Source organism: Anas platyrhynchos, chromosome 15, assembly GCF_047663525.1.
Source record: "Anas platyrhynchos isolate ZD024472 breed Pekin duck chromosome 15, IASCAAS_PekinDuck_T2T, whole genome shotgun sequence".
Lineage (NCBI taxonomy): Eukaryota > Metazoa > Chordata > Aves > Anseriformes > Anatidae > Anas > Anas platyrhynchos.
In genome coordinates this window covers 19,443,234-19,456,677 of record NC_092601.1, presented here as the reverse complement: position 1 = coordinate 19,456,677, position 13,444 = coordinate 19,443,234, and the positions used below count along the sequence as shown (strand labels likewise).

Here is a 13,444-nt window from a genome sequence, read left to right as displayed (position 1 = left end):
TGCCCCCACTGCCCCCCGGTGATCCCGGAGCGCCGATTATCCCCGCAGGGCCGGCGGCCACCCCCCGGCCCCCCCCGGTAGCGCTCCCCCCGCCAGCCGCCGCCCCGAGCCCCCCCAGCCCCGTGCCCGCCCCTCCAGTGAAACCGCGCTGGGGGGCCCTGCATTCACGACCCCACGCGGGCTGGTGGCTGGAACGTGTATTTTTTAAACCAATAAAAGCACATAACGGGAAAAGGGACCCAAAAAAGCGCAGGGAAGGCGGCACGGAGGAAGCCTGCGGGCACACAGGGCCCCACACAGGGTCAGGACACACAGGGCAGGGCGGCAGCAGGCGGGTGCAGCCGTCCTGTCACACACCGGGAGGAAGGGGATGACAGATCCCGAGGAAAGGAAACATTGCCCAGGCCAAGGGGCACTCCTGGCACACCGCCCCCCGGTCCCACCCTCGCCATCACTCCCCCAAGGCAACGTGGCAATGTCCGCGCCAGGCGAAGTTCAGCTTTTGCCCCACAGCTCTGCTTCTGGGAAGCCGGTCACCTCTCCCACCTCGCTGAGGGGCTGCGCACCCTGCGTGAAGGTCAGCTTGTAGCGCAGGCGGATGGGAACCTAGGGGAGAAAGGGGCAGAGAGAGGGGAGTCGTGGCTGCTGGCTCCTGGTCTTCCCTCAGCCCTCACAGCCTTGCTGCAGTGAATCGCCCCCTCAAAGGAGGGACTAACGCTTCAGAGCTGCAGGAGCAACACCTAGAGCTTCACACCATATGTGAGGAGCTCCTGGGAAGGAGACCTGTGCACACCCTGAAAGGGCATGCTTGGAGATCCAGGCCAACCTTCTCAGAGTCAGGACTCCCTTACACCCATCTTCTGTCCCATAGTTATTCATTAAAGCTACAGAACTGCCACCTCTCACTTGTGCCCTGGGTGGCCTCATGTTCCATTAGTTGCAGACAGCTGCACGATGTCCTCCAGCTGCCGTCGCAGCAGGCAGAACTGTGCAGGCCATTGCAGCAACTACCCCTTCAGATTATTGATCTGAAAAGCTGTGGCAGTGGGAAAAACATCTTCCCAGCACAACCCAGGCTTGTCTCTTCCACCCATCTCCCAACTAATAACATTCCTGCCTTTCACGCTAACACCCTACCCATTACAGTCACATTCAGAGTGACCCACCAACAGAGTCATTGCCACGTACTTTGTGTGGGTTGGCCAGCAGCAGGACCTGGGACACCACTGCTGGGGGAAGAAGAGGGCTGAAGGCTGGAAGCTCAGATCCGGATGCTGGTTGCAACTTTATTTTCATGGTCTGAAAGACAAAACAAAATTAAAGCCTTTGGAGCCATGCTGAAAAAGAGCTGGGAGTATTACCAAGCCACAGAGCTAGTTAAAGATGTCAGGCAGATTTTGTCATTTAATGAAACACACGCCTATCCACAGCCTACCTCTAAAGGCAGATATTCTTAAACAGACAATTCTTTGCTGCACATACGGACAGAATATGTGCCTTACCAGGAGGCTAAAGTAGCATGTCTGGAGCCCCGTTTCTTTCTCTCAAGGCTAAGGATCCACACTGAAACAGGCACCTGGGCCACAGGCACCACCATACAACTGGTTCACAGTTCAGAGAAAATGAGCTGTGCAATTTCCAATATACAAGACAAATTCTAAGCACAAAATGCCAAACCTCCTTCTCGGGACATTTCTGAATAGTCACGCTCCCTTTTTTTCATCATTGGCTCCTTACCTTTGGGACTGCAGCCTGGAACACTATGTCCTTAATTGGCTGAGCCGATGTGCTCAGCATGGAGAGAACCATCACCAGCACATCTGGTCGGCCGGGAGCTGGGTCTCTGGAGAAGTGGAGCATAGCCTTGAAACCATTCCTGTCATACACCGTGAGGGGACAGATATCACCTGCCAGAGATAAAAGCAAAATAAGAAAAGAAGCATAGATTGCCCCTCCCTTCTGAGGGCAGAACAGTGAAGACAGGATAAGGAACAGCAGAAGGAGACACTCGTACAAACTTGTACTTCCTCTAGCAAACTCACAGGCCAAAGCATACAGCATTTGGCCACGATTTACATTTCACCTCCTGGACACAGAAAGGAATCTGAACGCCTGAATTAGGTACAGGACAACTAGTAGGTCAGTCGTTAACAGTCAGAGAGATCAGGTATGAATCCAAGAGGGAAGTTGGGAGTAAAAATATAACTTATTGCCTGGGTACATCCACACCTATCACCATCCAGCCTTTCCCAAACCTGACAAATCCTGAGCTTGAGACTGAAGTCAGAAGACAACCGAGTCAGTATGTCTTTGCACCCATACTCTTCAGAAATAACCACGGCCCAGACGCTGCAGTCCTCCTCTAACAGGACGTGCCCTACAATGGGACACTGGGGTGCCACGTACCCTGGGTAACACTCATTCCATGAAGTGCTTTCAGACAGCATTAAATCAAAAAGTACAGGTGGAAAGAACAGCTCTGCCTTAGGAAGTGGGATAACTCCCATGTGTAGATATCTCTTAAGCCTCTGAAAAAGAACTGCGTGAAGTCTGATTAAAGATGCTAGGGCCAAAAAGTTTAGAAGCACACTAAGATTAGCCAGGACAGGAAACTCCTGACTACTGACCAGGGAGGACAAGGACATTTCCATGGAATAACTCCTAGAACTTTCTCAAATTTTCAGATACACTAAGTCGTTCATAGAATACTCTATTTTTCTCCAACTGACCCTCACAACATGAAGATACTTTGGCTTTCTTGTTCCTGTGCAAAAATCACAATGAGAGCTCTATTAAGCAGAGCCGGGGCACAGAAATTATTGCACTTACTCGGTGTAATTGAAATTAAAGGGACAAAAATGTTTGCTAGAGAAACATCATTGGAAGCTGGATTCAAAGAGGCAGCAGGCTTCTGCTCGTAGCCTAGGCTGGAAAATGAAGGATCTGCCACTGGGCTATTTGGAAGATCTGGAAAGGGCAATTTCATTGGTGACAAATCCCTGGAAAGAAAAGCACGTAGAAAGCTTTTATTAACTGGGAAGGCTACATGGTATATACCATTTTCTGCTGTGTCCATTTTCGTGTTCCCAATCCCTCAACCCTTTTATGTATAAATAAAGTACAAGCTTACGCTCTCTGAGTTCTAAAAAAGCTTGAAAATTGCCTCTATTTTGTGTAGAAGAAGCTGCTGTTTCAGCATTCAATAAGGCAGACTTTGGTTTCTGTTACTGTCATGAAACTTTGTCCAGGGCTCTGGAGGGCTGTGCAGGCTCTCTGGGGCTCTAGTCCGTGAGATTAAAGTAAGTTCTAGCTCAAAGACAATGCAAATGGTGAGGAATTTCCAGTAAAATTTCTCAGCCTATGCTCTGACAGACTGGATAAGCTCACCATAATGGTCACCTACTCTGAAGATCTGTGGAGATTAATTTGGTTCATAAACTATTAGGTTTCTAATGAATGCCAGGAAACAATCTTCTCAGAGCCTGAAAAAAGCTGGGGAAAGTATTTTCTTAGTCACAGATTATTAAAAGAGACCTGTCTGCAAGGTTTTGTTCCTTTAGCTCAAGAATACCTTGTTACTAAGCCATAGGATTTGTTCTACCACATTTCTGACCCTTTGAAAGTCAGAGTGTGGAATTACAATAAACAGGTGCACAACTGCTGCTTAAGAGCTGATGCGTGGATGGATAGCCTGCCATCATTAACCAGATGTAGTTAAAAGGTTTTCCCAAACCTCACTGCTATAATACAATATTCCTCATCTCCAAAGTCAAACTGAGCTGCATGGGGCTTGCTTACAAGGATAATGTCTTGGTCCTGGGAGGTGGAGAGAACTGATCAGCCAGGCCCTGAAATTCATTCTTCAATGAAGTCCTGTCTTCCCAGCTCTCCTTCAGTTCCAGCGTTTCAACAGCACTTACAATTTCACTATATCCATTGTGTACACCAGTCTGAAAAAAAGGTACTTCTGGTTCACACTATATACTGGTAGCAAAAATCAAACCTGTTCCATTGAAAATAACTCTTTTTTTCTTTTTTTTTAATACTACTACTTAAGGTAGAAATAGATGTGAGAAATCTTGTTGCAAACTGCAATTTATAAACTCATTACAGAGCAGGAAGATTACAGTTTCCATTCAGAATAGAGGGACTTTAAAAAAAAAGGTTGCCAGAGAAGGCTAGGAGATCAAAAATGCCATCTGAGTTTTGTCCTTTGTATTTTACTGACTAAAATACCTGAGGATCACTAACCTCTGCCACTCCAAAGTCAGGTGGTGGTTTCTGTAAACCAGGAGAGTTGCTGAGTCCTAAGAAAGATGCCAAGAGCACAGATAAATTACAGGAAGCAATTGTTTTCCATACATTCTTCCGTTGTTGTCTAACAGCAGTTTGACTACAGTGTAACACCATTAACGAAACTACATTCCTGAAAACTCTCCCTAGCTAAAAGGGTCTACGCTTGGTTAGGACCAACACTGCAGTCAAAGTTCTTCTACACCTGTTAAGTACCAGGAACTCTGGTAACAAGGACAACAGGACTGAAGTGTGCTTACAAACCTATTAACTCCTCCTCCAGCAGACAACTGGAGGTGGTGCTGCTGTGTCGGGAGGCAGTGGTTACGTCCGAAAATAGGTCTGTAGGAGACTGGGAGGTCGCCTCCAGCTCAGAGAAGTCAATCAATGTATAGCTCTTCATACGTCTTGGCGCTGGCCGACATGCTTTGGAAAAAGCAGAAGGAGTTAAAGAGAAGCCTCCTAAAAGGAGCAGTGTATGCCTGGCTACAAGCAAGGACTAAAGGACTCAGTTGAAAACCTCCAGGAACATTTTCAGTCAACCAAATGTAAAAACAAACAAACAAACAAAAAAAAACACAACACAATGATCACTACATCGTAGTTTTCCCATGTTAGAGGATTTTCTCCACATCTGTTCTCCAAGAAGCGTCTCCCCTTCCAAGCTCCATTCATACACAAAAAGCAGGAAGCCGAGCTGTCGTGGAACACTGCAGGATCCTCTTTACCTGGTGCATCAGAGAGGCCGGTGACTGAACCTTCTCCACCATCATCTTCAAGGCTGGCTACAACCTGCCTGCACCGTCCCAGCGCCTGTGTGAGCTTGTCGTTGGCCTGCAGTATCTCGGCTGGGAAAGAAGAGAAGCAGAGGAAGACTTGCACCCAACATGATGAACTATCGCCTTCAGAGCCTTTTCTTCTGCCCTGCTCTCCACCCAGTGTCCCCATTTTGCACGTTTTTCATTCTGTTTCCTGAAGCACAGCATTTTGCACACACATTTGTTGATTTCAGTCTTATCTGTAACTTATCGAGACTACTGATCTCCAAAGGACTCACAGTCCCTGCATCTCTTATGCACATAAAATGTCTGAGGCACAGATTAGCTCTTTGCTGTTTAAGTTGTCGGCATTTTCAGCGAGGCATCATTTCAGTCATGTTTTTGAGACAAATAGATAAGACTGTGAAATGCAATACTCTGGGAAGGGCTAAATTTCACAACCGTGGAATTCAAAGAATTCTGCTCATATAACCCTCCCCTTTCTATTATTTACAAAATTCAAAAAGCATTCTCCCCTCTGATATAGATAGGGAAAACTACCATCTCTCAGGAGAAAAGCCTCAAAAGCTTTCAATTCTCAGAACAGTAGAACTCAACAAATTCTGAAAACCACCTTGGATGGAGGAAACCGGATTCATCATTTAACTTTGAGGGAAAATTAATAGCTTCCTTCGAAAGAAATAAGAGAATCCTTATGCCACTTCTCATGGAAACGGTTTAAAAGTCCAAGTAGAAAACTTGGCTCACAAGTACCTGAGCATTTCTCCTCTGAGGAAAGGAATACCCCACTTATGAAAGGATGTTAGAGGGATTTAAATGCAATGAGTTCCAAAGACAGTGTTGGCTCTTACCGAGAGCATCATCATCATCAACTGTCTCACTGGCAAGGCGGAAGAGCAGCGGCCTGAGCTTCTCACAGCGCTGAAACAGGTTCTAAGAAAGGAAATGTTTTGTGTCATTGCTTGGGAGATCCTGGGCACTTCTCTCCATCCAACCATCTGTAGGCAATGCTACTCTAGAACAGCAAGATGCATTCTGCCCAGGTCCAGACAAAGGACATCAGTGCTGCATGTTGCTGCACTCCTAAAATTCACAGCGACCTGGAAGTACAGCCACTGGAACAAGTGTTACTAGCATCTCCTCCTCAGTCACGTCTCATCTATGCATACAGGTGTAAGGTAAGGCAGTGTTAAAACTTCCAATTTAAAATAAAAAAGCATCCATGGATGTAAGAGGAGTGAGAGTGAAGTGTTACGACCATCAGCTGCAAATACCTTTATGGCTCTCTTCACAGTGTTTTAGGAAGTATTACGTGAATGATTTGTGAAGCAGACTACTGAACTCTGGGTAGAAAAAAGGGGAATCACAGAACCGTAATGGAAGCTGAAGAACCCAAAGCTTTAAGCTGTCCTGATCAGATCTCCACACACCCACCTAACCACGGCTGGACTAAAGGCAATTCCCATGTGTTACTCCACTATTAGAGGAAGAACCATTTCCCTATAAGATACCACAAGAAGAGCAGATAATCTGCACAGAAACTCAAAGTGGCACATCAAAGCCAGTTCCATTCCAATTTCCATTCTCAGACAAGAGGGACATCGCTCATCAGGTATGCTGGAAGCTATTCCTGCTGTGGTAACGCGCTTTCCCTCGCAAAAACTGGGTGCAGCCTGCTGCCCTTTGAATCCTGTTGTCCTGAGCCCTCCCAGGCATAGCCAGCCAAAAGAACCTCCCATGCAGTAAATAGAATCGTCTACCTGGAGTGTCTCATGGTCAGATTTGGCTAATTCTTGTCTCTTGTAATTTTCCAGCAATTCATCCATTTGTTTAACGTTCTCAGAAACCTCACTGATTGTATTCACTCTTTTGGACACCTTGGCTGTCTTTTCTTGTTCCTTTGATGAAAAATGAAACAAAAATAGACAATGATTTAACTAATAAACACAGTGCACATGCTTTTGTCAGGGTCACTCCGGATAACTCTTGTTGCAGGACTGCTTCCTATTGACACATTACCGAAGGTACACAGCAGCACAAAGCCGTGTGTGTAACAACTGCACACACACACACAATGCCTGCAGGAAAGAGACAGTTCTGTACAGATGTAGCTTTTCACCAATTGGGAAATGAGTTTATTTTTGGAAACCTCCCATCACTAATGCAAAACTACTGCCAGGATGCCACTAAAGAGCGAGCATCCTGCCACAGGTGCTCCCGGGAATAAATATTCCCTCTTCATAGCAATTGGCATACGTTAGGGAAACAAAGTAAGGCATCTCACACTGTAACTTCAGAATAGCAAATACTGAAAACTCATCCCCAGCATAAACGGTTCACCTGAAGCTGAACTCTGGGCCCCCACTAGCACCTGCTGGCCCTGCCTCTAACACCAGGACGGCAGCAGGCATTCTGGAGCTCATGTACAGAGGGCCATCTGCCACAAACCCAACTGTCGAGTCACTTCTCATCCTCTCCTGCCACAAACAGCTTCTGACCAGAGGAACTGCCGGCTCTTGCGAATGCCTACCTCTTTAATCATGCTCTTGATCAGACGGTTGGCTGCCTGCAAGTCTTCAGAGTGGCTGCTCTTCAAAAGCCTGGCTAGCAGCTGTGGAGCGAGACCATGGGACAGGTCAGTAACATCCCTGGGCACTGTGCTGCAGGTACACCTCACAACAGAGCAGGGTCACAGACACCCACTGACATAATTGTCTCCATAACCCTGGAAATCCGTGGGGTTCTGTCTTGTAATCTGGCAGAGGAACAGCAGTCAAAAGTGCACAGGCAAAGCTGGTAATAACTACAGGTCAGGCTGAGAAAAAACAGAGCTGGCTCCGACACATCTGTCTTTGTGGCAGGGCTCCTTAGCCCCCTGCTTCTCTCCATGTCTAAGAGCAGAGTAATGACAGCCCTCTGCTTCCCCGGCACTTGCTCACGCTGATTATTAGTTTGTAACACTTCAAACAGCTTCCACTGAAACATGGAACAGATCTGAACTTCCACACTGAAAGTAACAGCTGAGCAGTAGGAGACTGAGGAAGTGCTTGAACCGCGGGGATTTCCAAGGGTGCCCTGAACACAGGCTCACGCTGCAGCTTTGCTCCATCTCTGCCAGCCCACCCTCCACCACCAAAAACCCTTGTACTGGGCCGGGGCAGAAGCCCTCAACAGCCCCGTGGTTCAGGCACTCACTCGGGATACAGGAGATACAAGCTCAAGCCCCTGTAGCAAACATGGGTTTATTTATGCAACAGAAAGCAGCTCAGCACAGACAGATTAGAACAAACGCTTTCTGGAACAGCCCGAAGGCTGATTATTGTTACCAGGGGCATGGGGAAAAGGGAGAAAATGACCCAGGCCCTGGGCAGGGCAAAGGAGAGCTCTGCTTCACAGGGTGCTTGGGAATAGGAGCTGGCTCTGCGGGGACTGCAGAAGCCTTCCCTCAGGAGAGGTGAATAGGAACTGAGTTATTTCTGTAAAAATGTTTCACTTTTGACCATGCAACATTTTCTGACAAAGTCTCAAAGAATTTTCACTCTCTACTTCTAGCCCTGGCACAGCAAGAAGTATCAGCAGTGTCCTGATGTTCTGAGACGCAGCAGGAGCCGCCAAAACACGACCCAGCACGTTTTCTCAGCACTGAAACTCAGAGGGGGAGCAGGGAGGAAAGCCTTCAGGCTTACCTTGGATTTCTCTTCATCTGTGTCAAAAATAGAATTCTGCGGTCTTGGAGAAGGAGGAGGTAAAATTTTGTCCTCTGGCAATTTGGGGTCTTCTTTTACAATGCCTGGAACGGGTAGCAACATTTGTTCAGTGATGCCTGAGCTGCTGCAACAGCAGTGCTCAACAGCACGCTGGAGTTTGTGCCTAGCTCCTTCATCCGGCCCCACGAGTTTGCAGAGTGAGACAGGAGCAAGGAGCTGCCTTCACACACACCTCAGAGAGAAAGACTTCCCTCTCTGCCTTGCATTAAACAAACCAGAGGGCACACAACACTTCCCGGGTGGGAAATACAACACGGGTGCATCAGCGGGCGCCCAGCCCCTGCTCTGCTGCCACCGGCACCACCAGCTGAGGCACCCGGCTGCCACGACTCCACAGGCAGGTCGCAGCCACACAGAGCCCATGCTGTGCTGCCCCTGGGCAGCCCTGCAGCCCCCCACAGCCCCCCGCAGCCCCCGCAGCCCCCTCCCCGTTCTGCCCCTGCACCACAGGCCCGTGGCTCCCTGGGCAGCACCGGCAGCAGCCGGCCCTTCGGCACAGAGCACTGCACTGCAAGGAACGGATCCAAACCCCGACTTCAAAGCTCTCTGAACCCATCACTTCATAATCCCAGCAGAGTATCCCAGGGCAAAGATCGCTCTGAATTTGTCCTGAGCCTCTTCCACACACAATAGGCGTGAGCACTGTGTGAACGGAGGCCACAAGGTTAGGCTGATCTTTGACTCAACAAAGCTGTTCTTTGGTAAATCTCTTTAAGCAGTCACATGCACCCTTGAGTACCCCAATAGCCTTGTAAGTGTGGCCCTTGTCCCCTTTTCCCTTGCACATTTTACAAAAAAGCTGAGTCACAAAAGCCGAGGGGACAGATACGTGTGATCTAAAGCCACGGGACTTCAGAAGTTAAAAAGGAAGCTGCAATAACAGAAATAAACCTTGTTTCTTCAGCATCTGATAAGCATCCCGGATTTTAACTTCCTGAGGAAACCAGACTGTCCAACTGAATATTATTTCCGTGACTCTTGACTTGACTTTTTCTGAAGACCAGGTTCCATAGTACTTGGAAAAAGAAAAAGAAAAAAGTAAAATAAGAAAAAGAGATCAAAACCAGAGTTTGTGCCATCCAGGACATGTGGGTCTAGCCCCAAGTTGTTTGGATGCAAAGATCGAGGAGCAAATGGATTCCTGTGACACATCCACGGTGCTGTCAACTGCATTCTGCAGTACACGGGACAGTGTGCACGGCAGTGGGTGTGAATAAAAGGAATATGTGTATGGTAATTGCATAAATATCATATGACAACCGAAATGAAACCATTTCAAAGCTTCTCTGATCAGTTACTGAATCTGAAACCAAAAGTATTTTTTTTCTGTTTTGAATTTCAGCGAAGACAGTTCTGTGCTCAACTTTAAATACTTTCCTTAGCTGTTTGCACTACAAATAGACCTGGAGAAATGAAAACTGAACAAAACTAGAAAGGGAAGTTATCTTTTTTCAGCGCTTAGATATTTTCTCTGATTTCTCTTATTATTGCCATGAGCACTCACTTTAAAGTACTACAAAAACCATCAGGAAGAATGATAAAAACCACATAGAAACTTCTGAAACACAAGGTGTTTTAAACTCATGTGATAATTCTTTTGTCAAAACAGCAAACTCCCTCTCCAAAGTAATCTATTCTTTAAACTGTTGTTTCACTGAAATACCTTTACCAAACCTGTGACTGAGAGAAGAGTCTTTGTTGTTCTGTTAAACATTTCACTGAAACTGGTGAGGCATCCCTGCCGTCAAGCTGATGTAATGGAAAATGAAGCCTTTGCAAGTGGTAAATGTGTGCTGTACCCACTAACAGAGGGAACCGAGTACTGGGCTGCTGAGAAGGGTATTTAAGAACGTCTCAGGCCTGCTATCTGATGCAAAGACCAACGTGTGACGATCACGCCGTCTCTGATAAAACAGACCTCTGATTTTCATCGTGCGAGCCACGGTCAGTGCACCACAGTGCATTCCCTCTGAACCCTCCTCACTTGGCTTTTAAAACTGAAGTTCCCATTTCTGATCGTTGCTTCTCTTCTCAGGGGGCAGAGATGACACTCGGAAGAGAAGTGCACCACAGCAGGGAGCAGCGATGAACACACTGCAAGCCAGAGAAGCAGAGCAGCTGGAAGGGACTTTGCCTGCACGTTAGCTACAGATGATCCCTTCCAACCTCACTCTCAGCTCTGTCAACTGCCAGGCACGCACAGCCGGGGCTCAGAGCCCCCTGCCCAGCTTTCAGGACACTGCCAGACCCCAAAGGGGGCTGCACAAATGCACAACCTCCGCACGGTGGTGGAGCAAGCTCGGCACAAGCGCTGCTCAACTCCAGTCCCCCCTTGTCCTCTTTTTATGCTGAACCATGATTCATGAACAGGACCCAAACTCAGCATAAGCTTTGACACGAGAAAGCAACAAGGACAGCAGGCTGAGCACAAGAGTTTGAGGACAGAACATAAGAAAACATGGGAGAGGCTCCTGGTGTCTGTCCTCTGCCACTCAGCTTCGCAGAGAGCGCAAGATGCTTTCTACATTTCCTTTGTATTCCATGTCCTTCTGCTAACCCTAAGAAGGGTTAAAATTATTACATCTTTTATGGGGAAATTCACTTCTAATCCTAGTGCTTGAAAGCACAGAACAGAAACTCTGTTCTGCTTCTATGAGAGACTGACTTTAAGTTTTCGTATCCATGGTGAAATAAACGTGTCCCATTTGCTACGTGCAGCGTAACCACAACCACCTACCTTTGGGGAAAGCACTTTAATCAGCTCATTCAGAAACCTGAATTTTGCTATTTCATTGTGAAATTTCTCACCGCAGTTATTCACACACATCTCCAGCACCTGCAGAAAACAAACCGGTACCAAACAGAAACTGAACACGAAAGCTTTGGGGAATTTTTAAAAAACTTGCTGTTAAGATACAATATCCAAGAACTTTCTGGCACTGCATGCACACACACAAGATACTAAGGAAGTTGTACACGAGAGGTTTCTTTTCTTCATCCAACCTTCCTAAGCAGCACACTTCTATCTGCTCTGTTCTCCCCATCACTAACTTTTGGACTCACTGACCCCATGGCAAGACCACAGCCAAGACAAGAGCTGCAGACCCGTTAAGTACCTCAGCAGAATGCTAAGGGAAGGAGCAACAACGACTCCCTGCGCTCTGCCCTGGGTTCTAGATCCATAGTGCAATGTAAAAAAGCACACGTAAAGGAGAGACACCCAGGAGAAAAAGACGCCCAGGCAGCTGCACCGTCCCTGCCCCACAAGCTGTATTTCCAAGTAACTACTGCCTCTCCTTGCACGTGGGTGAGAGCACTTACTGTCAGCGCGTGGAGAGCTTCCATCTCTTGGGGTGATTGGATTTTGTGTGCCAGCAGCCTCAGTGCAAGCGACGGGCTGGGGAGCAACAGAAGCAAGTCAGACAACGCGCTGCTTCCCAAGAAAAACAACTACTGCGAGTTCTGCCCTGCAGAGAGTAGCAGTCACCAGATGCACGACTGTCACATCGCTGACACCAATCCCTGGCACAGGGCTGGCCTGGGGTCCCTACACACACACGGGGTGCGATGGGCAGACCTCAGCAGCTCGTGGCACGGTACGACAGCCCCGCCAGAGGCTGATCTCTCAGAAGGGAGCCCGTGGGACAGGCACCACGAGAACTCGAGAACTGCTCCTTTGGTGCCGGGAGCTCTGACTCGCAGCGCAGAGCCCGGCTGGCTGCGGGTTCCGGGCTGCGGGCTGGGGGTGTGCGGGTGCCTGCTCTCAGGAAGCGGGCGGCCACGGAGCTGTGACAGCTCCACTGCACAACGAGCTCCTGCGCCTCTCCCAAACCGCGGACTGCGGGAGGGCGGGGAGCCACGGGACAGCCGCCGGCTGCGGGAGGAAGCCGGGGCGGGGGGCAGCGGGGACAGCCCTGCTGCTGGCATCGGGCTCGGGAAGCAGGAGCTGTGCCTGCAGGAGCACGGGGACCTCCGGGCAGCTCCTGGCTGCAGCTGCCGGCCCCGAGGGGAGCTGTGGCTGTGGCCGGGGCCGTGCCGCCTTACCCGGCCGTGTCCGCCTTCAGCTGCTCGCAGAAGCGCTGGATGCACTCCCACTTCTCCCCGGGGACGCTCGGGTCGGTGGCTTCATCTTGAGCGGGGGGAGAGGAGAGGGACCGAGGATGGGGACCGAGGATGGGGACCGACGGGCGGGGGGCAGCGAGCGGCGCACGGGGACCGCGCTCAGCCCCCGGCACCCGGCTCCGGCCCCGTCTCCCCCCCCCACCTCCCGTCCCGCCCCGTCCCCCCCGCCCCCTCCCCACCTCCCCACCTCCCCCGTGCCCCCATTCCCGTCCCCCCGCCCGGTCCCGTCCCGGTGCCGCTCTCACTGAGCCAGCGCTGCAGCTGCCCGGTGCCGTCCATGGGCGCAGCGCCCCGCCCCGCCGCAGGGCGGGCAGGAAGCGGCGCGGCCCCGGGGGGGAGCCCGGCACAACGCCCGGCACGGCCCCGCCCGCTCCTCGTGCTCCCCCCCCCGGTGCCGGGCTCCCCAGGGCCGGGGGTGCTCGGGGCACTCCGTGCTGGCACCGGGCGCGGTGCCGGTGGGCGCTGGGGACCCCGCTCCCTCCC

The 13,444-nt window shown here is 49.8% G+C and overlaps 1 protein-coding gene across 1 annotated transcript; it reads right to left on the bottom strand.

Annotated features, from left to right (window-relative positions):
* Window positions 1–182: 182 nt before the first annotated feature.
* On the bottom strand, window positions 183–13,435 carry GGA2 (golgi associated, gamma adaptin ear containing, ARF binding protein 2). The gene is made up of 17 exons (XM_038186684.2): window positions 13,207–13,435; window positions 12,884–12,968; window positions 12,161–12,236; window positions 11,577–11,675; window positions 9,731–9,854; window positions 8,759–8,862; window positions 7,603–7,683; window positions 6,833–6,970; window positions 5,924–6,005; window positions 5,022–5,141; window positions 4,558–4,719; window positions 4,252–4,307; window positions 3,799–3,950; window positions 2,830–2,999; window positions 1,738–1,907; window positions 1,189–1,299; window positions 183–606 (listed from the first exon to the last, which is right to left on the bottom strand). Exons 1-17 carry the CDS (start codon window positions 13,238–13,240, stop codon window positions 496–498), a joined length of 1,875 nt encoding a protein of 624 aa, XP_038042612.1. The 5' UTR covers window positions 13,241–13,435; the 3' UTR covers window positions 183–495.
* Between the last annotated feature and the right edge of the window lie 9 nt (window positions 13,436–13,444).

Coding starts and splice junctions, on each gene's coding strand:
- GGA2 (XM_038186684.2), bottom strand. CDS start 13,240: ATGGACGGCACCGGGCAGCTGCAGCGCTGGCTCA. Junction 6,971..7,602: donor TCAAGAGCATGATTAAAGAG/GTAGGCATTCGC, acceptor TTTTCATCAAAG/GAACAAGAAAAGACAGCCAA. Junction 4,720..5,021: donor CGGCCTCTCTGATGCACCAG/GTAAAGAGGATC, acceptor CTTTTTCCAAAG/CATGTCGGCCAGCGCCAAGA.